Source organism: Myotis daubentonii, chromosome 4 (assembly GCF_963259705.1).
Source record: "Myotis daubentonii chromosome 4, mMyoDau2.1, whole genome shotgun sequence".
NCBI classification, from domain to species: Eukaryota; Metazoa; Chordata; class Mammalia; order Chiroptera; family Vespertilionidae; genus Myotis; species Myotis daubentonii.
The window spans coordinates 12,143,291-12,164,619 of record NC_081843.1 but is presented as its reverse complement, the minus strand read 5'-3'; the positions used below and the strand labels follow the sequence as shown (position 1 = coordinate 12,164,619).

General features: G+C 62.8%; 2 protein-coding genes across 5 annotated transcripts; both read left to right on the top strand.

The window, feature by feature from the left end:
- Window positions 1–851: 851 nt before the first annotated feature.
- RHBDF1 (rhomboid 5 homolog 1) lies at window positions 852–20,892 on the top strand. 4 transcript variants are annotated; one of them, XM_059692479.1, is made up of 18 exons: window positions 852–1,071; window positions 14,004–14,343; window positions 14,611–14,715; window positions 15,283–15,496; window positions 15,883–16,092; window positions 16,174–16,296; window positions 16,373–16,530; window positions 16,911–17,168; window positions 17,260–17,371; window positions 17,473–17,547; window positions 17,634–17,795; window positions 18,591–18,691; window positions 18,814–18,877; window positions 19,240–19,334; window positions 19,559–19,634; window positions 19,705–19,805; window positions 19,923–20,076; window positions 20,207–20,892. In XM_059692479.1, exons 2-18 carry the CDS (start codon window positions 14,027–14,029, stop codon window positions 20,624–20,626), a joined length of 2,745 nt encoding a protein of 914 aa, XP_059548462.1. In that variant the 5' UTR covers window positions 852–1,071; window positions 14,004–14,026; the 3' UTR covers window positions 20,627–20,892. The 4 variants fall into 4 exon arrangements, with proteins under 4 accessions (XP_059548462.1, XP_059548461.1, XP_059548463.1 ...); XM_059692478.1 differs by lacking the exon at window positions 852–1,071 and adding an exon at window positions 4,065–4,222; XM_059692480.1 differs by lacking the exons at window positions 852–1,071; window positions 14,611–14,715 and adding an exon at window positions 4,065–4,222.
- On the top strand, window positions 2,672–12,075 carry LOC132232558 (uncharacterized). Its single transcript, XM_059691935.1, has 3 exons — window positions 2,672–2,723; window positions 4,228–10,012; window positions 10,232–12,075. Exons 1-2 carry the CDS (start codon window positions 2,672–2,674, stop codon window positions 5,181–5,183), a joined length of 1,008 nt encoding a protein of 335 aa, XP_059547918.1. The 3' UTR covers window positions 5,184–10,012; window positions 10,232–12,075.
- Window positions 20,893–21,329: the final 437 nt, after the last annotated feature.

The following is a 21,329-nucleotide window of genomic DNA, read 5'->3' as shown; positions in this document are numbered from 1 at the left end:
ACCTGATTCAGGGCAAGTCCAGTTGGGAGGACCCTGGTCTCCAACGGTTCCTTCTCCGCTGACCAGCCCAGGGCTGAACTCCAGCCCTCCAGCCTCCCTCTCTCGTCCCAGGGCCCCAAGCAGGACTTCCTGGGGAGGGAGGGGCAGCAGCTTCCAGCCCGCTGGAAACCACCCAGCGGCTTGTGGCACTAGAGCTGCTTCCGGGGGTGGGCAACGCCTCCTAGGCCGCGCTTGCCAGGCCGCCTGGATGTGACGCCCACCCGTTCTTCCTCCTCCATCCCCGCAGCCATTCTGACTAAACAATGACGCCCCTTCCAGCCGTGCGTGCCCAGACCCCTTCCTCCCTCCCTTCCTCCCTTCCATCCCCCTTGCAACCCCCCCCCCCCACCTTCTTCCTCACTTTGGGAGGGAATCTAAGACCTCAGTTGGGCTTCATCCCCCTGGCGAGGGCATTCATTTTTATTCTTATTTCATAAGTGGTGCACGGTCATTGCAGAAACCCCGGGAGTCCGCACACTCCCAGGGGGTGTCTGATCCCTACTCGAGGATGAGGAAAGAGAGGCTTAGAGAGCAGCCCTGGCTCCCAGGAGGAGGAAGAGGCAGGGCCAGTGCCAGCAACCCACTTCTCCAGATGTTTTGGCAGGGGCTTGCGCAACCTCTGCAAGGGGGGCTCCTCCTCCCGCCCCCCGCTTCCTGGTTTGTGGTCTGAGGCCCCACCGCAGGCTGGAAGTGGTGGGTTAAGCATTCCCGCTGTGGCCTGCAGGACAGGCGGGCTGGGAGGGAGAGAAGGTGGAGCTAGGCAGAGGAGGGACCTGGGGCCTGCTCTGTCCCCAGTGTGCCCTGCGCCGGGCTGGGAGAGGCATGTGGGAGGATGTCAGTGGAAGTTGGAGGTGAAGACATCCTCAATATTCTCAAAGGGACCAGTGCTGGGGTGAGCTCTGTGCCCGGCTGGGCCAGCTCATGGCCTGCGGAGGGCCCACCAGCCACCAGAGCCTTGAGAGAAAGGATAAGCCGCTCTATCAGCACAGAGGCCAGAGCGCCCGCCCCAGCACCGGCTGTGTCCTCTCTAAGGTAGGGATGCACGGCCGCTATCCCCTCGGAGGGTGGGGGTGTCAGAGTCCATTGGGCAGGGAGGGCAGCTGCAGGAGGTGTGTGTGGGCTGCAGCCTCCCTTCCTGGGCTGTGCTGCCAGTGCAGCTGGGCCCTGGGCCCAGGTACTCACTGGACCCCTAGCCATCCCCTGAGACACAGGGAGGGGCAGCTGCCTCAGAAATAGCTACTGACTTCAGGCCCCTGGCTGGCCTGGCCCATTTCGGCCACCTCCCCAAATAGCCAGGGGTTGGTCCCACGATCCTCCAGGCCCCCGCAGCCCCCCACCTCCCAGCCCAGGGACTGGCCTGCTGAGCTGAGGATTCCAGAGTGGCTGGCAGGGACTCCTCCTCCTGGTCAGGGCTCCCAACCCCTCAGGTCCCAGAGTCAAGTACACGCCCATGGGGGCGGGGGTGGGGGGGGCGCAGACACAACATCCTAGTCACCCACCCACATGCTAGGCCAGCCGTGGGCAAACTACGGCCTGTTTGAAATGAATAAAACTACAAAAAAAAAGACCGTACCCTTTTATGTAATGATGTTTACTTTGAATTTATATTAGTTCACACAAACACTCCAGCCATGCTTTTGTTCCGGCCCTCCGGTCCAGTTTAAGATCCCATTGTGGCCCTCGAGTCAAAAAGTTTGCCCACCCCTGGGCTAGGCAGTTGCAGCGGATTTCCATCTCTCCAGGGCTGGGTGGAGAGGGACTGGAAGCCTGGGGAGCCGGGTTTCCACTCAGGGGCTCCTCCACCGGGGCACAAGGCAGTGGGGCAGAGTGAGGCAGAGCAGATGCGTGTGCATACGTGTGTCCGTGTGGACTAGGTCCAGGCCTGAGCACACATGTGTTGATCCTTCTCTGCTCACACTATCCGGATGCCAGGGTCCCTGCTCAGGAGGCCGGGGTGGGCAGAGACCCTGGGACTTCTGAGTTTGCCTTCCAGAATATTCCGGGGCCTGCCTTGGGAGCAACACCTGTGAGGAGCAAGGGTTTGCAACAGAGGCTGCTGTGGATCCACTGGGGCTTGGGGAGGGAGGGGCCCGTCGGAGGTCACCCTAATGTGGGAGGCCATTTACCTGTCACCTTCTCTGGGGAGGGAGCGTAGAGGGTGCTCCTCAGGGGGTTCTCCGCTGTGAGCCAGCGAGAGCTGGCGCTCCCGGCAGCTGCGGCGAATGTCTGGGTCATGAAGCGGGCCTGGGTGGCACCCTCAGCATCCACTGCGGGAAGGGACCTGCCAGGACTGGGTGCCCAGCCATGACATGCTTTGGAGCTGAGCCCAGGCCCTGGACTCCAGGAGGGCACCGCCGCATACTCTGCCAGCCCAGTCTGGTGGGCAGGGCCTGTTTATCCCTGGCAGGGGTCAAGAATGCTGGGCATGGAGAGACCGTCCTGTCTGGCTGAGAGCCTGGCAAGGGAGGGCTGACGTGTGTGGCCGCAGGAGCCGTGGGCATCCGCACTGGGCAGCCTCCTTCTTGCTTTGTGTCCCCAGTGCACCGTAGCCGCCTCCCTCCACTTGCGAAGGCGTCCCCTCCAGCCCCTCCGGCGCTCTCACTGTGGCCCTGTAGCTGAGAATCATGCCGATATGCCCGTGTTTACAGAGGACCCGGAAGGTGCAGCCACCGCTCTGTCCCATGGTATGGGCGAGGGTACAATCGGAGGGTTCTGTCCCCTGCCCAGGCTGTGGGCCAGCCTGTAAGTTGGCTGCTACCTCCTATCGTCAACTTTATTTTCTGTGTAGCCACGGACCAGCTTGATGTGTGCAGGCAGACGTCGGGCACAGAGAGGGAGCGTGCCCCCTGGTCCCAGACCAGCAAGGGGCCTGAGGACACGTTTGTGGGGCCTCTGAGGCTTGAGGGGCGGGGCCTTATGTGCCCAAGGTATTCTGACCTCTGGTGGCCCCAGTTTTGTTTTCTCTGAGGAAAAGAGGGAGACCATTGTACCAACCATCCGGGGGAGTCTGCACCCCTCCACCACTCACAGCTCCCGCTTACACCCGGCCATTGGCACCCCTCCCCCATTCCCTGGCCTTTGGGTGACTAGGAGGCACAGACTCCTTCAATGTCAGGAGAGAGGAATGCTGGGAAATTCCCACCAGCAGACTTAGCCTGGGAGCCCACTCAGAGGGTGTAGGGATGAGCCCACCAGGGCGGCTGTGAGCTCTGAAAGGGAAGGGCACCGAGTGGACGCCAGACACTGTGCCGCTGCCTCTGCTCGGAGGGTTTTCGGCGCAGGCCAGGCCGGCCGGGAGAGCCTGTTGGGAGAGCAGGTTTTCCGGGTGGGGAGCCCCGCGGCCTGGGGAAGGGGTGCTGCTCTGCCCCTGCCTGCAGTGAGTGTGGGTGTGCATGGGTGTGTAAACACAGGAATGGAATTGTCTGATGTGGCATGTGCACACGTGTAAATGTCAGAGTGGGCATGACAGTGTATATTGTGTGTAGGAGTAGGTGTGTGTATGCGAGTGTGTAAACAGGTGTGTGTGGATGAATGAATAGGCGAGCATGACTGTGTAAGTGCATGAATACATGAGCGGGGGTGTGTGAGTGTGAACATGTGCAGAGCCAGTGTGAGCGCTCAACGTGGGCCTGGGGGAGTGTAGGTAAGGGATTGTCAGTGTGTGCCTTGGGGGCGGTTCCTGGTTGGTTTATAGGACATCCAGGGACACTGCCCCCCCCCCCCCTTCTCCAGCACAGGTCTAGGCAGGATAGGGTCAGCGGTCACTCTGGAGTGAGGGGGAGGCTGAGAAGCCGAGGTCTGTGGTTGACCATCAGGCTCCGTCTAGCTGGGCCACCAGGTCCTGTCTCCATAGCTGCGGCGCCCACGACCCCCGGCCACAGGTGCACCCGCAGCCCGACACCGGGAGAGCAGAGCTCAGTCGCCTTCCCGGAGGAGGTGGCTCGGCTCGGGCCGGGCGGGCCGTGCGCATTCCTGAGCCCTGAGTCAGTGAGGCCGCCCCCTTCGGCCGGCCCGCCCCCGGCGCGCACGCCCCTCGCTCCCTGGCATTCCCGGCGGGCGGGCCGGCCGGACGGGCGGGCGGGCGCGCGGGCGGGGACTCGGCGCGGGAGCCCTCCCGGCCGGCGGTGGCAGCCCCTCCCCGAGGCTCTCAGGACCCCCAGGACCCCGGGTGCCGGCGGCGGCGGTGAGTGAGCGCGCCGGGGAGGCGCCGGGCGCCCGGGCCGGGCGGGTTCCGGGGCCGCATCCGCTGCGCGCGGGGCCGGTGCTCGGCACGCTGCGGCCGGAGCCGCTCGAAGCGGCCGGAGCCCGGTCGCTTTCGGGGTGCAGATCGGGCCCGGGTCCGGGGTTCGGGCCAGTGCCCACCCGAGGCGCCCGAACTTTCCTTCCCGGAGTTCCCCGAGCCGCCCGCGGAGGCGGCCCAGCCCCGGATTCCAAGCCCGGCGCACGCAAAAATAGCCCGTGGCCGGATTAGCACGTCCCAGCGGGCTGACCAGGCCGGACAGCGCGGCTCCAGCCCCCGCCCAACAGCTGAGGGTCCCGGGAGCGGGAGGGCTCCGAGTCCGGCTGGTCTCCAGGCTCCTCTGAGCTGTACCCTCCCCCCTTACGTTCTCCTTCCCGGCCACCACCGGTGGGTGGTGTCTCCCAAGCTGAAACTCCAGCGCAGAGGGTGGAACTTCTTGGGATCATCCCCGCCCCAGCTGTGCTCCCTGGGGATGGGAATCCAGAAGCTGTGGATCGAGGGAAGGTGGGGACTGGCCCCGTCTCCCCCATCAGTAAACACGGAAACTGCAGGGCTATGGCAGCTGCTCCCAAAGACACCCCTACGCGGTGCTCCGCGGCCAAGAGGAGTAGCCAGGGCTGAGCCGGAGGCCACTGCACGGTGCCTTGAAGCAGGCCGTCTCTTGGCTGGGGTGTTGGGGAGATGGAGGGACCCCAGCTCCGAAGGGCAGGGGGTGGGGGCTGGCTGTCGGACCTGCTGGGGACATGTCTGTGGGGAATGGGCAGGGGGCCCCCAGCCATGCCTGCCTGAGGCCCAGATGCTCTTGACCAGAGTTCCTTATGTGTGCACAGCTCGGGGCTGTGTGCATGTGTGTGTGTCTGGGTGGGCGGGGCCTGGGTCAGGAGGCCCTCTAGCTCTGTGCTAGGAAAGGCCCCCGTTCCCCCCCTCCCCCCCCATCTTGGGACTTCCTGGCAGAGAAGATTCAGGATGAAACTGGCTTTTCTGGTTTGGCTCAGCTATAGGCTGGGCTCCTTCCACCCCGTGGAACTAGCCTCGGCCCCCTACCCCCACCCAGAGATGGAGAGGAAGCCGGGGAGCCCAGCAGCTGGCTGGGACCCAAGAGGTTCCTGAGGCTGAGCCCCCGCCACCAGGAATTGTTCTGGGCAATCCGGGTCCTTTTCTCCGAGAACCCGACAGGGGCCGATAGGGGGTTACACGAGTCAAGTGGCCCCAGATTGGAGGTGTCAGGCCCCAGGCCCCTTCCCAGTGCCTTTAAGCAGCTCCAGGGGCTGATGGGCCGCCCACTGCTCAGACGGGCTGATCAGGGCCAGCAGCACTGGACCCTCACTCTTTGCCCGGCCCTAGTGTGCTGGCCAGACAAGCTTCCGTCCTGGGGAGCATGCATTCCAGGGGCACCCTTGGTTCGGAGGGAATCACCCAGGGCTCCCTGCCTTTTGGGGCCCTCTTAGGGTCTTCTCAGCTCCGACTGCTGCTCAGGGTACCCCCTCCTGCCACCCCGTTGCTGCTCTCCCCGGATGTGAGGGGCTCCTCCATGTCAGCTCCGGTTTCCCCACTCTGGTGCCTGTAACAGGATCAACTTTCTGTCCGAGGATCGGATTCCTCGGCTCCTGCCTGCTTTCTGGGTTGGGTGTGTTTTTGGGGCGCTTCCTCCTCCCTGAACTAAGATGCTCTGGGTTGCAGAAGGTGGAGCGAGGGCCCAGGGGGGCCTGACAGCCCTGCACACCCTGAGGAACACTGAGGCCGGCCCCTTACCTGGGGGTGTGGCCAGGGCCAGCGAGGCAGGCACACAGCTCCTGGGCTGGCAGGGCCCACAGCTTTAAACTCTCTTGGAGGCTTTCAGAGCCCTGGGCAGTGACTGGCCTCTCTGAGCCTCAGTTTCCTCATCTGTAAGATGGACACAGGGGACCCCTCCCAAGGCCTGTGATAATTCAGTTGGTTGGTCAAGGATCTTTGGTTTGAAGCAGGTGTGTCAGGATAGTGCTGACTGAAGCCATTTCTGCTCTGATAACACACTTCAGGGACTCGGTTTCCCCTCGTGGGGCCTCTCCAGCACTGTCCAGCAGCCGTGTGTGCTGGGAGGGTGTTGCTAAGCCCCGACGGTGTCTGGGCACCAGGGAGTACTGTGTGCTCAGTCAGGGGCACTGCTGGGGGCTCTGCCTGGTGACCAGACGTGTTGCTGGGATCTGGACCTCTTCCCTGCAGTTTGAGGGGCTGATGTCACCCAACTCCTGAGATCCAGTTAGACCCCAGATTGTCGCGCCCGGAATCTGCTGTAGCTGTGTCCCTGCCCCGACCCCCTTGCTGACGGCGGGCGGCAGGGGTGGGACCTTTGACCCCGCTGAGCCTCGGTGCTCCCCAGCCCCGGGTTATATCTGCTTCCGTCCACCCAGCGGGGTTAGAGGCTTGATCCTGGCGTTGGTAACCCCTGGGCCATGGGTGCCTGCTGGGCCTCGGACAGGACCTCCCCCCGGGGCTAGTGCTCCCTTTCCTCCCTGTTACCACCTCCCAGGTCAGGTCCTGCCCCTGCAGGGCCCCTACAGCAGGAGGACTCTTGTTCCGTTGTTGGCCCTCCGCATGCCCCTCTGGGGTGACAGACGGGGCGGGTGACATGGGCAGGCAGGGTTTGTCGTGTCCTCCTTCTGACGGGATGAGGGCACCACGCAGGCTGTTGGCCAGGTCTCAGGCCTACCCGCTCCCCCCTGAACCTCATTTCTTCCAAGAAAGATAGAGGGGTAACTGGGAGGGTTGGGCCCGGCCCATATCCTTCCCAATAGGGGAAGCTCAGACAGGTGACCCCCACTTTGCCGCACAGTAGCACGTGGTGGAGAAGGACTGGACTCCAGGCCGCCCGACAGCTGTGGTCCCGCTCCGCGGGGAGAGCTGGGTCGGGGTCAAACAGAAGACAGGGTCAGAGATCAGGGCTCCCGTGGGGCGGTTGGAGGAGCTGGCCTCTCCGCTTCTCCTGGGACTGTGCTCAGGTGAGCTGGGGACACGTTGGGGCAAGTGTCCCGGGGTGGGGCCATTGCTCCAGCTGACCTCAGTGGTGGGCGGTTCCCTGGGGCCGGGCACGACAGGGAGCCCAGGCTTGGCAGGTCTGGTCCCGGGCCGGGCCATCCACTTGGCCTTCAGCACCCTCTGCCAGCCTCGTCCTGCGAGCGTGCGGGGAAGGCCAGAGTGCAGCGGTGGCTGCTGCTCACACCTAAGGAGCCAGCTGCACAGCCGCCGTGGCTGCCGGCCAGGCCTGCGCAGGCCAGAACCTCTCCCAGTCTCCTCCTGCCTCTTGGCCACAACCTTCCCAAGCGGCATCTCTGAAGGGTTCCCTCCCCGGTTCCCCCAGTGGCTCCTGCTCATGGCCAGGCTCTGGGCCCTCTGATCCCTGGGCTCACCCCTTGCTCAGGTTGCTCCCCCAGAGCCAGAGCCGGAGCCGGAGCCGGCAGGCATGGCCAGCCTTCCTGCTCCTGAGCAGGTCCTCTGTGCTCAAGCGCTGTGGGCCCTGCCGCCCTGCACTGGCTCCTGCTCCCTGGCCCCTCCTGCTCCCTGCATGGTGCCAGCCCGAAGGATCCCTAGTCAGCCCCACAGCAGGAACCTGGGTCGGTGGGACCCGCCCCTGCGCCCCACCTGCCCTCTGCCCTGATGGCTGCAGCAGCTCCCACCCCTCTCGCTGCCGCTTAAAGCAGCCCCCGAGGTCCTGTGACTCTGTGGGCCCTCGTCCCTCAGCCTCATCTCTTGCCCCACCCTTGTCCTGGGCTGTTCAAAGTGCCTAGGGTGCAGCGCCCTCAGGTGCAGTGTGGTTTTGTGCCCCCACCCCTGCTGGGTTGGGTCCCCACCGTTGGCACTTGCTTTGTCAGCCATCCTTGCTTTACTTCCAGATGCCCCTTTGAGTGTCTCCTGCTGGGCTGGGCCGGGTGGGCGGCCGTGGATGTTGCCAGAGTGACTCAGATGCTGTGTGACCCAGGCAGGCCGGCCGCCCCTGACTGTGGTTTCTCCCTGCACCGAGGGGTCAGCGCAGCGGAGATGCTGTTGGGATTTCCACCATGAGGGGCCGTCTGGGAACAAGAGCCCACTGTACGCCTGGGGGAGGCTGGACACTGAGCCACTGTCTCCTCCGGGCGGGCGCTGTGCCCTCCCCGTCCAGACTCTTTGTCCGCCTGGGCCTGCCCCTCCCCCACACCCTTGGGCCCTAGCGTGGAGCCCCCCTGTGAATCCCACCCGCTTGAGGCCCAGATGGGAACTGGGCACCCAGGGGTGGGGGAGGCTGGGTGTCCTGGAGCTGCGTGGGCTACAGAGCTCCTCCTGCCTCTCCCCCCACACAGGAGGGACTTGAGGGAGGCGAGGGACACCGGGAGGTCTGGGAGCTGGTGCCTCCATCATGAGTGGCTCTTGTGTTCCTGGACGGACTGTGGGCCTGTGCCGCACCCTGTGCTCGCTCCCCACCCTCTTCCCACCTCTTTGCTTGTGCTGTTCTGCCCCGACCTGGGCATGCGGTCCCCTCCTCCTCCCAGACCCCATGGAAGGGTCATCTTCATGAAGCCCCCGTCACCCTGACCATGGGGATCGGCCCTGCTAGCCTGTGCTCCAGAGTGCCCCGTGCTCCCGGCACTGTGGCCGGCGGTGAGGGGACACACACGGGTGACGAACTCCCGAGCGGTCCGGTGGGGCAGCCTGACCAGCTGCGGGCCTGGAACGTGTTGGAGGCTCGGAGGCATGTGCAAGGCAGGGCCCTAGGATGGGAGGGAGCCAGGTGACAGGAGGCCATGGGGCAGTGGGAGCCATGGAAAGTCATGGATGTGTGCGGTGGGGTGAGCCACTCACCAAGCTGGCAAAGATTCCTTGTTCTGCTGAGCGGAGAACCAGCTGATCACCCAGGAGTGCCAGGCCTGCTGGGGAGGCACGGAGAGGCCAGCTCCCCAGCACCCAGCCTGTGGATTCCCAGCAGTGGTCCCAGGTGCCGCTCTTGGCACCATTCCTCTCTGGACCTCACAATGGCTCCACAGAGGTATTGGCCCGTTTTCCAGGAGAGAACACCGAGGCACATGGTGGTGGGGTGGCGGGGACAGACTGAGGCCAGCACAGCTGCCCCCTCTGAAATGCTCAGCAGGCCCCCATCCTGCTTAGTCCCTCCCCACAAGGCCCCACAGGGTCCAGTATAGTCTCGGGGTCACATCACCTGGATGCCTGTGTGGCAGGCGTGGCCTGACCTGGCTCTGAGGGCACATGGGGATGCTGTCGCCGCCCTGCAGGTTCCGGAAGCCCCTATCAGATAAGGCCTATCTGATCACCGTCTGTGTGATGTTGCCTGAACTCCCACCGCCAGTGCCTGGGAGCCAGAGCTGCCCTTCCCAGTCACTTCCTTACTAACAGGGGGGTCTTAGAATCTACATGGCCTGTGAAGGGCGGGCTGGTGGGTGCTGACCATGTCAGGGGACAGCAGGTCTGGGCTGGGTTTGTGGTGTGAGTTGGGCGAGTGCCGATCTCCTGGTTCAGTTCCCAGAGACCCGTTCTCAGGACGCCTTCATGTTGGAACGCCCCCCCCCCCCACACACCTGCCTCCGACCCCCTGCAAGGACCCACCCGTCTGACCCCACATTGTGGGGACCAGCGTAGGCAGGGTGCCCAGAAGGGATTCCCAGTGATGTGCAAACACATGCTTCAGCCCTTGCTCTGAATCACATGGGTGAGGGCAGAGGACAGGGGCTTGGCTCTGAGGGGCTACATGAATGGAAAGACCCCTAGGTCTGTGGTGGGCAAACTGCGGCTCGCGAGCCACATGCAGCTCATGACCCCTTGAGTGTGGCTTTTTCTAAGCCTTAGGAGCACCCTAATTAAGTTAATAACAGTGTACCTACCTATATAGTTTAAGTTTAAAAAATTTGGCTCTCAAAAGAAATTTCAATCGTTGTACTGTTGATATTTGGCTCTGTTGACTAATGAGTTTGCCGACCACGGCCCTAGGTGCATAGTCAGCTCAGAGAAGAGGCTGGACCGTATGGGAGGGGTAAGAGCCAGGAGAAGGCACCCACCAAGCCGGCTCCTGGCTGGTGTAGCGTAAGTGGGAGCTGTGAGCGGTGCCCGGGGACTGTCCCTAACTGGTGCAGGGCCAGTCGGAGTATGAGTGGTGAGTAGTGTCACTATAGGGGTAATGGGATCTGTGAGCTGAGTCCTGGTCCTGGCCCTGGTCAGTGTAGAGGCAGTAGGAACTGTGAATAGTATTCTGGGCTCAGCCCTGTTTGGTATAAAGCCAATAGGAGCTGCCAGCCACATCCTGGCCCGGCCCCAGTCGATATAGGGCCAGCAGGAGCTGTGAGCCGTGTCCAGGCTGTTTTTGGTCTGTGTAGTGGCAGCTGTGAGAACTGTCCTGGGCCTGTCCCTGGTCTGTGGGGCAGGAGGAGCTCTGCTCGCATCCTGCCTCCCTGTGCAGTGTAAGCGAGCGCTTTCTTGGTCGTTCTAGAGCCAGAGTTGCTCTGAGCACAGTCCTGGCCCTTCTCTGTCTGTGTAAGTCCAGTAGGGGATGTGAGCGGCATGCCAGACCTGTCCCCAGTGATGCTACCCTGAATATGTGCCTTTGGGCAAATCAAGCCTCTTTTGGCCTCAGTTTCCTGATTTCTAAGGTATGGGCGGGGCTTTCTCTATATTTACTGCAAGCAGTGGCAAGGGAGGCTCACATGTGGAAGCTGTTTCTAGGGGTGTTGGTGGGTGGGTTACAGACCTGTCGGGGGCTGAAGCTCTTTGAGGAATTTTGGGGTCTCTGCCCTGAGTAGTGCTCGGCCTCCCCCCTGGTGTCCACGTCCCCCATTGTGCTCAGGGAGCCCTCTCAATCTTGGATACCCTGTTTTCAGATCCTGTGTGGTCCTTTGGGGAGGAGGGTTCAGATCTGTGCTGAAAGTGACGTTTTGTAAAGGGGGGAAATAGGGTGCCGGGTGGGCCACGGTCCCATGACCTTTGCCTCTCGGTTACATGGCCGTGCAGAGGCGGCCCACATCCAACCCTGGCCTCTCTGCTTGGGGTCCTGGGCCTTACCCTGCGCCTAAGCGAAAGGTTTGGGGGTGGGTCTCATACTTAGGTTTGATGCTGGACAGGCAGCCCTCCCATGGCTGAGCTTTCTTTGCTGGTATTTATGGGCGCATGGCACCCCCTGGTGGTCATGGCAGTGCCTGCGCCCAGGTGGTTTTCAGGAGGTTCCAGTAGTGGTAACAGCTCTCAGACTCTGGGAAGCCACGTGGCCACTCCTCTGTGACCTGGAGCCTTCGCAGACCCCACCTGTGAGCCTTTCTCTCTGGAGCCGATGGCATGGTGGTTAGAGGGTGAGGTCTCAGATTTGCCCTGTGTATGGATGGGTGAGCTCAGCCTGGCAATGCCCTCACGCTCACTCAGATCTCTGCTCTGGCGGTTCCCTGTGCCAGGAGCAATCCCCTCCTTCTGCCCCTACCCCCCTCCAAGCCTTGCTAACTTGATAACCTCCTTCAAGCCTTTGTTCAGGTGTCACCTCACAAGGAGGCATCACTGCGCTCAGCAACTGTAATGTGCTGATTTTGTCCCTGTCATACTTCGCACCCGTAAACAAAATATCTACTTATAGATTCACTAGAGGCCTGGTGCACGGATTTGTGCACTGGTGGGGTCTCTCAGCCTGGCCTGCAGGGACCAGGCCGAAACCAGCTCTCCGACATCCCCCAGTGGTCCTGGATTGCGAGAGGGTGGTTCTTGGGTGACGCACCCCGGAATCCGGCTCCCTCCTCTCTGGTTCCAGCTGCATAATCCAATAACCATAGTTGCCAAGTCATTGTAGCTCGACAGCTCCTGGGTTGAGTGTCTGCCCCCTGGTGGTCAGTGTGTGTCATAGCTACCAGTAGGCCCATCGCTTGGGCTTATATATATATAGACTAGAGGCCCGGTGCACAAAAATTTGTGCACTGGGGGGGGGGGGAAGGGGGGTCCTTCAGCCCAGCCTGTGCCCTCTCGCAGTCTGGAACCCCTTGGGAGATAACGCCCTGCTGGCTTAGGCCTGCTTCCGGGTGGCAGAGGGCAGGCCCAATCCCTAGGTGCAGCCCCTGGTCGGGCTCAGGGCAGGGCCGATTGGGGAGTTGGGGCGCCACCCCCTGTCATGCACAGAGCAGGGCGGATTGGGAGGTTGCGATGCCACCCTCAGTCATGCTCAGCGTAGGGCCAATTGGGGGGTTGGGGCACCGCCCCCTGTCACACTCAAGGCAGGGTCGATGGGGAGGTTGTGGCGCCAACCCCTGTCACGCACAGAGCAGGGCCCATCAGGGGGTTGGGGAGCTCCCCCCTGTCACTCACAGAGTAGGGCCGATAGGGGAGTTGTGGCACTGCCCCCTGTCACACACAGAGCAGGGCCGATCAGGGGGTTGGGGTGCCGCCATTCTCACACTCAGGGCAGGGAGGTTATGGCTCTACCCTGTCACACACAGAGCAGGGCCCGTGGGGGGGGGGTGGTTGGGGCGCCGCACCCTGTCACACACAGAGCCGCAGGGCGATCAGGGGGTTGGGGAGCTCCCCCATATCAGGCACAGAGCAGGGCTGATCAGGAGGTTGGGGCGCCTTCCCCTGTCACGAACAGAGTAGGGCGGATAGGAAGGTTGTGGCCCCGCCCCCTGTCACACACAGAGGTGCAGGGCGATCAGGGGGTTTGGGTGCTGCCCCCTGTCATGCTGATCCCGGTGCCGGGAGGCCTCTCGGCTTGGCTGATCCTGGTGCTGGGAGGCATATTACCCTTTTAGTATATAGGATAGAGGCCTGGTGCATGGGTGGGGCTGGCTGGTTTGCCCTGAAGGGTGTCCTGGATCAGGGTGGGGGTCCCCACTGGGGTGGCTGGCCAGCCTGGATGAGGGGATGATGGCTGTTTGCAGCTGGCCACACACCCTTCAGGGTGGGGGTCCCCACTGGGGTGCCTGGCCAGTCTGGGTGAGCGGCTGAGGGCTGTTTTCAGGCTGGCGGGTGACTGAAGCTCCCAACCGCTCCTTTTTTTCTTTTCTTTTTTATTCTGGGCCAGCTTTAGTTCTGGCTCCAGCTCTGAGGCCTCTGCTGCTGAAAGCAGGTATCTGGTTTGTTTGGGTTCTATAATCAAAACAATGTATAACTCCAGCTCTGAGATCCCAGCTGGCTGAAAGCAGGTTTCTGGGTTTTGTATAGCTTCTTTATTTGTTACAGTGTTTCAAACTGCAAGCTCAGAGGCTGGCAAGGCAGGCGGTGAATGTTGGAGTCCTCCTTCACTGAAGCAAGCAAGCCTCATGTTCGCTTCCAGCTGCCTGGCTGCCGGCCGCCATCTTGGCTGGCAGTTAATTTGCATATCGCCCTGACTAGCCAATGGGAAGGGTAGCGGTCATATGCCAATTACGATGTTTCTCTTTTATTAGATAGGATTGTTTATGTGGACTGTAAGCTCCAGGAAGACTGGGATTTTGTCTGTTTTTGGTTTCTTCTTTTCTCCACTAATGTGTCCCAAGCACTTAGGAGTGGATCATAGTAGGTGCTCCAGTATTTGTCACATGAGTTTATGTTGTCTGAGGACCTGGTATGTGCACAGCAATGTCTGTCAGGAGGACCGAGGCGGGGACTGACTGCGTACGGCAGTGCTGAGCACACAGGACGTCAGCAGCCGGATCGTGACCCCCCTGTTGGGGTTATCACTGCTTCTCCTTTCTCCTGGGTCTGGGCCCAAGGAACCTTCAGACACCTCTCACCTCCCACCCGTCTCTGCCACCCCCAGGCCCGCCTTGCTGCACCCGAACCATGAGCGAGGCCCGCAGGGACAGCACGAGCAGCCTGCAGCGCAAGAAGCCCCCCTGGCTGAAGCTGGACATTCCAGCTGTGGTGCCCCCGGCGGCGGAGGACCCCAGCTTCCCGCAGGCAGGCCCTGGCCAGCCTGGGCTGTGGGTCCCTCCTGCCCAGCCCCCTCACCATGACCCCGTCACCCAGCCCCTGAGACGCCAGGCTTTCTTGCGGAGTGTGAGCATGCCGGCTGAGACAGCTTACGTCCCTTCCCCTTACCATGAGCCCCGCCGGCCGGTGCTGCATCGCCAGACATCGATCACACAGACCATCCGCAGGTACTGCGCCTTGCCCTGGCTGCTCCAGGGGTGAGGACGGGCTGGGGGTACAGAGGCAGGCACACAGGGTCCTCTTTAGGTGCCGAGGCTGGGAATGGGGCAGGGCCTCTCCTGTCTCAGCTTTCTCCTGGGTCTTGTTCCCCATGTCACCCTCCCTCCTCCTGCTCTGGGGACCGACTCCTCTCACCTACCACCCTTCTCCGCTCCCCCAGCACTTGCTCTCTCCTTCTCTGTCTCCCCCACCTCAATGCTCTGGTCCCTGAGCAGCCGACAGGTGCGCTTTGGGCGTGTCCACACTCTGCCCCTCTTGGGTTCCCCTGCTGCCCGCAGGGCCCTCCCACAGCGCCGGTCCCTCTCGCGGTCCCTGCTCAGGTACCTGCAGGTGTGAGTGTGTTAGCATCAGCTGGCTGGCGTGTGCATGGCTTGGGACCGCTTGGGAGCTGCCAGCACGGTTTGCATTCCCTGGGGCTCCTGACAGCAGGTGTTGGCAGTGTTTTGCTTGCATGTCCAAGGGCTGTGGGCAGCCTGCCTGGGCTTGCATTACCCATTTCTTGAGTTCTGTGGTGTCAAAGGTCAAGCTGCTGCCCAGGGCTAAGCTCTCTCTGGCTGAGCTAAGGGCTGAGCTCTGAGCACCATCTCTGGATTCAGTGTCTCCCCACAAAGCCCCCTCTGAGGGATGGGGTGTGAGCCTGGGTAAAATACTCACCTGGACAGGCCTATTCTCTGCGGTTCTAGTGGGAATTGGGAGTTGGCTAATTGTTTAGGGGGTGGCCAGCGCTGAACCCACTCATCCTCTTAACTGAACCCAGCCCACTGGACCCCAGATCCTGGAGTGACTGGAGGCTTGGGGTAGAGCATGCTACCCAGGAGGAGGGCTCTGGGGCCCCGGCCGGGAGGGGAGAGGGCTGGCGCCCCCTTGTTGAGCCCCTCCCACGGCAGGGGCACCGCTGACTGGTTCGGAGTGAGCAAGGACAGTGACAGCACCCAGAAGTGGCAGCGCAAGAGCATCCGCCACTGCAGCCAGCGCTATGGGAAGCTGAAGCCCCAGGTCATCCGGGAGCTGGACCTGCCCAGCCAGGACAACGTGTCGCTCACCAGCACCGAGACGCCCCCTCCGCTGTACGTCGGGCCATGTCAGCTGGGCATGCAAAAGGTATGCCCGCCCCTGCGGCCCCCCAAAGGCCTCTCTCTCTGCTCCCCTGGGCTGGGGCTGGGGACATAGCCAACCTGAGCGGAGGAGGTTCCTTGGAGCTCATGGTCTGGGAGGGTGGTCAGGTGGTCCCCTAGAGACACCTAAGATACGTTCTGGGAAGGGGGATGGGGGTGCACCATGGGGCCAGCTCTGGACGGGAGAGCATCCCAGGGTGAACAGCAGCGTAAAGGCACTGCAAGTGGGGAGAGGGACTCCTCTGGGTGCAGTAGGGTGGGGGTGGTACCCTAGCTGTCCAGGTGCCCACTGTGTCCTCCACAGGGTGGGGAAGGAGCTTCTGGGGTGACGACCTAGCCCCCCCGACTCCTGCGTCTCCTCCCCTCCACCAGATCATAGACCCCCTGGCCCGGGGCCGGGCCTTCCGCATGGCGGATGACACCGCCGACGGCCTGAGCACCCCGCACACGCCCGTCACTCCCGGTGCCGCCTCCCTCTGCTCCTTCTCCAGCTCCCGCTCGGGCTTCAACCGGCTTCCGCGGAGGCGCAAGCGTGAGTCTGTGGCCAAGATGAGCTTCCGCGCGGCCGCAGCGCTGGTGAAGGTGGGTGCAGGGGCTGGGAATTGTGGGGGGGCTGACCCCGGTGCAGGGGTGCAGGCCACACGCTCACCCCCTCGCCGGCAGGGTCGCTCGGTGAGGGACGGCACCTTGCGCCGGGCGCAGCGCCGAAGCTTCACCCCCGCCAGCTTCCTGGAGGAGGACACGGCGGACTTCCCCGATGAGCTGGACACCTCCTTCTTCGCCCGGGTAAGAGACGGGCTGTCAGCCGAGGCCTCCGCCGTCCTCCGTCTGTGCCTCACGCTGACCACTCGTGTTTGCTCAGGAAGGTGTCCTCCACGAGGAGCTGTCCACATACCCAGACGAGGTGTTCGAGTCCCCGTCAGAGGCAGCGCTCAAGGACTGGGAGAAGGCCCCGGACCAGGCGGACCTCACGGGCGGGGCCCTGGACCGCTCGGAGCTGGAGCGCAGCCACCTGATGCTGTGAGTGGCGGCGGTGCGGGAGCAGGGGGGGGGGGGGCGTGCGGCGGTCAGGAGCAGCTGGGACCCCAGGGCAGGACTGCCTGGGGAGCCGAGGGAAGGGGTCTCCTTGGCTAATGTGGCGGGAACCCAGGGCGGGGCGCCATTCGAGTCTCAGCTGCCCACCGTGGAACAGGAGCGCCGTCCAGAGCCCTAAGCTGGTCGGAAGGCGGCGGGGAGGCCAGGAGACCGCCCATAGGTCTGGTCCCCGCATCCCGGAGGGGCTCAGGATGGCTCTTCACTGGTTGGGGAGAGGGTGCGCAGGGTCTCACCGCTACCTGGGAGCACACGGAGCCGCAGCAGGAGCTGGCCGGGGGTGGGAGCTGACTGTGCCCTCCCCGCAGGCCCCTGGAGCGCGGCTGGCGGAAGCAGAAGGAGGGCGGCCCCGTGGCCCCGCAGCCCAAGGTGCGGCTGCGCCAGGAGGTGGTGAGCACGGCGGGGCAGCGGCGGGGCCAGCGGATCGCGATGCCGGTGCGCAGGTTCTTCGCCAGGGAGAAGCGGCCGTACGGGCTGGGCATGGTGGGCCGCCTCACCAACCGCACCTACCGCAAGCGCATCGACAGCTATGTCAAGCGCCAGATCGAGGACATGGATGACCACAGGTGGGCCGGGGCGGGACCGAGGGCCGGCCAGGCTCCGGGTGGGCTGGGGGCCCGGTTGGAGCCACCGCCTCTGCCGATGCTTCTGCCGCAGGCCCTTCTTCACCTACTGGCTCACCTTCGTGCACTCGCTCGTCACCATCCTGGCCGTCTGCATCTACGGCATCGCGCCCGTGGGCTTCTCGCAGCACGAGACGGTGGACTCGGTGAGCCCCGCGCGCTCCCTGGGCCGAGACCAGTGAAGTCTGGGCTCTGGGAGGAAAGGGCCGGAGGGGGCGGCCTTTGACCTCTCGCCCCAACTTCCCAGGTGCTGCGGAACCGAGGGGTCTATGAGAATGTCAAGTATGTGCAGCAGGAGAACTTCTGGATCGGGCCAAGCTCGGTGAGGGTGGGGCCGGCAGGGCGACGGGTGAGGACCCCGCGCGGGCGGGCGGGGCTGGGCCTCAGCTGCGCATCCCGCTCCCGCAGGAGGCCCTCATTCACCTGGGCGCCAAGTTCTCGCCCTGCATGCGCCAGGACCCGCAGGTGGATAGTTTCATCCGCGCCGCGCGGGAGCGGGAGAAGCACTCGGCCTGCTGCGTGCGCAATGACCGGTCCGGCTGCGTGCAGACCTCGGAGGAGGAGTGCTCGGTGCGTGCCCCTGCCCGCCGCCAGCCCCTGTCTGCGCCCCTGGGGTGGGGTTATGCTGTGACTTCAGATGGAGCCGGGTATCCCTTATCCTAGGTCTTGGCACATGGCACCACCCTCTGTGCCAGGTCCCTCATGTCACATTCATCTCTTTTCATCCCCAATTCCTCCTCATCCTATAGACCCGTGGTCGGCAAATTGTGGCTCGCGAGCCACATGCGGCTCTTTGGCCCCTTGAGTGTGGCTCTTCCTAAGCCTTAGGAGTACCCTAATTAAGTTAATAACAATGTACCTACCTATATAGTTTAAGTTTAAAAAATTTGGCTCTCAAAAGAAATTTCAATCGTTGTACTGTTGATATTTGGCTCTTGACTAATGAGTTTGCCGACCACTGCTGTAGACAACCACTGTGAGGTCTCTGATTTGGGTGTGCTTTCTGTGTGTCTTGTTTTGGGGCATGTCTTAAGTTTCCATAAGCAGTATTGCCTTATTTTTTCCACTAAACAATTACAAAAAAAGAGATTCATTCAAGTTTTTATTACATCATTTTATGAGGAGGTACTGAAGTGTATGCCAGGCCCTGGCTTTGGACACTGGTTTTTAGTTTTATGCGAATAGGAATCATGCCCTTGAGCTGGCAGTAGACACTCCCACTTGCACACACATTTCCGGAATGTGCATTTGTAGATTTGGGTTGTGGGCTCAGGGGGATCCCAGGGGTTTTGCTTTGCCTCCTGCCTTCTGGAAGCCGTGCCGCGGGAGGGGTGGGCGCTGACCGGACTGACCCTCTTCCCACAGTCCACGCTGGCAGTGTGGGTGAAGTGGCCTTCCCATCCCAGCGCCCCCGACCTCGCCGGCCACAAGAGGCAGTTTGGTTCTGTCTGTCACCAGGACCCCAGGTCAGTCCTGCTGGCCCCGCTCTTGCCTCCCTGGGAAGTGGGGGGCGGGGCGTGGCCGCTCCCCTTGTGGAGGTGGGCGGGAGGGCACAGAGCGGGTCTGACTGCACACTGGGCTCATGCAGGGTGTGTGACGAGCCCTCCTCCGAGGACCCCCATGAGTGGCCAGATGACATCACCAAGTGGCCGGTGAGCCGGGATATTGTTGGCTTTGGGGGCCACCCTTGTTATGTGGGGGAGAAATCCACACTCTCATTTGGATACCAAGAGGCCCCACCATGGGAGCACCCGTTTTCAGATGCAGTGCCCCTGGCCTGTGCCTGGCCTGCCCCTCCACCACCTGCTTCTCTGAGCAGGTCAGAGCAGAACCAGGGAGAGACTCGGGAGGTCAGATGCCATTATTTCAATTTGACAGACGGGAAAGCTGAGGCTCAGTCAGGGCCTGCCTTCTCCTGTGGGAGCCTGCCCATCTTGGCCCCAACCCCCAAGCACCGTGTTGGGGCACAGGGTTGGAGGCGGCCCCAACATAACTTGTCCCCTTTGCGATCCAGATCTGCACCAAAAGCAGCGCTGGGAACCACACCAACCACCCCCACATGGACTGTGCCATCACGGGCCGGCCCTGCTGCATCGGCACCAAGGGCAGGTGGGTGTGCCCGGGCCCGAGCACTGCTCTGGGGCTCTGCGCGTCTCCAAGTCCTGGAATAAGGCGAGATACGCAGGGGTGGGGGCGAGAAAGGCTCTGGGCTTACCCAGGGCCGACAGAGATGGGTGCGTGGGCTGCAGCCTAGGCCTGGGTGGTGCAGCCAGGTGCCCGTGCCCCGGGCCCCAGCCCCTCGGCCAGTTCCCAAGCCGGGCTTGCCCTCGCAGGTGTGAGATCACCTCCCGGGAGTACTGCGACTTCATGAGGGGCTACTTCCACGAGGAGGCCACGCTCTGCTCTCAGGTAGGCCTCCGGGGTGCGTGCGTCCCCTCGCCCTCAGCCACGGAGCGCGCTGACCGGCCACTCTGCGCAGGTGCACTGCATGGATGACGTGTGCGGTCTCCTGCCCTTCCTCAACCCCGAGGTGCCCGACCAGTTCTACCGCCTGTGGCTGTCCCTCTTCTTGCACGCTGGGCAAGTGACACCAGACGGGCCGAGGAGGGCTGGGTGGCCTCAGGGACCCCAGGAGTGGCTGGCCAGGGGATGGTGGAGGGGAGGCCTTCCCGGCTGAGCGTCCCCCTCCCCCCACAGCATCCTGCACTGCCTGGTGTCTGTCTGCTTCCAGATGACTGTCCTGCGGGACCTGGAGAAGCTAGCAGGCTGGCACCGCATAGCCATCATCTACCTGCTGAGTGGCATCACTGGTAACCTGGCCAGTGCCATTTTCCTGCCATACCGGGCAGAGGTAAGGCCGCCCCGGGGACCCAGCCTAGGAGCGTCTCCATTCGGCTCCTCAGTTCTGCCATGCTCTGGGCCATGAGAGGTGGGGTGGCTGTGGGTCCAGGGGTCCTGCTCAGCACCCCCACTGCCCCCAGGTGGGCCCGGCCGGCTCGCAGTTTGGCATCCTGGCCTGCCTCTTCGTGGAGCTCTTCCAGAGCTGGCAGATCCTGGCCCGGCCCTGGCGTGCCTTCTTCAAGCTGCTGGCGGTGGTACTCTTCCTCTTCACCTTTGGGCTGCTGCCCTGGATCGACAACTTTGCCCACATCTCGGGCTTCATCAGCGGCCTCTTCCTCTCCTTTGCCTTCCTGCCCTACATCAGCTTCGGCAGGTTTGACCTGTACCGGAAGCGCTGCCAGATCATCGTCTTCCAGGTGGTCTTCCTGGGCCTCCTGGCCGGCCTGGTGGTCCTCTTCTACTTCTACCCCGTCCGCTGCGAGTGGTGCGAGTTCCTCACCTGCATCCCCTTCACCGACAAGTTCTGTGAGAAGTATGAGCTGGACGCCCAGCTCCACTGAGCGGGTGGGGGCGCTGGGGCCACGGGCCTCCAGCAGGCTGGAGCCAGGCACCGCCCACCGCGCCTCACGCCACGGGCTGTCAGCAGGCCCTGGGGCGTCCTGCCCGTTTCCTGGACACAGACCTCCTGTGCCTCGTTCACTGCTGTTGAACCTCGTACTTCCGGGCATTTATTACACTAGTTCCTGTGATTACCTTCTAGTCTCCTGACGACCACCTCGTGTGGCCAATAAACGGACTGGGAGCGTTTTAGCTGCCACTAACTCGACCAGAGCTGCTGCCTCCTTTCTGACAGGAAGCGTCTCAGACTCCTCCCCAAGGGAAGTCCGTAAGCCAGGTGGACCCACCTTGCTCCCTTAAGACCCATGGAGGAGCGGTCACGTTTCCCCACACACACTTACAAGGCCCCAGCTCCAATTTCAGCCCCAGGCTACCTCCCCTTCCAGGAGTGGGGAGGGCCTGAGGTGGATGAACCCCGCGGGCTGAGGCCGGAGGCCGGCCATGGCTGTGCTCTCGCACACAGGCTCCCGTTTCTCCACAAGCAGGAGCAGAAGCCAGCTGCTCTGCTGTTATTTTCTTGCTCTAGAGCTCAGAGTCACAGGGTCGTGTGGCATCTCAGACTCAGGCCATTCTCTGCCCCTTGCTCGCCCCCCCTCCACGCCCCCCCCCCCCCCATGATGGGGCTGCGCCAGGCCCTCATGTCCC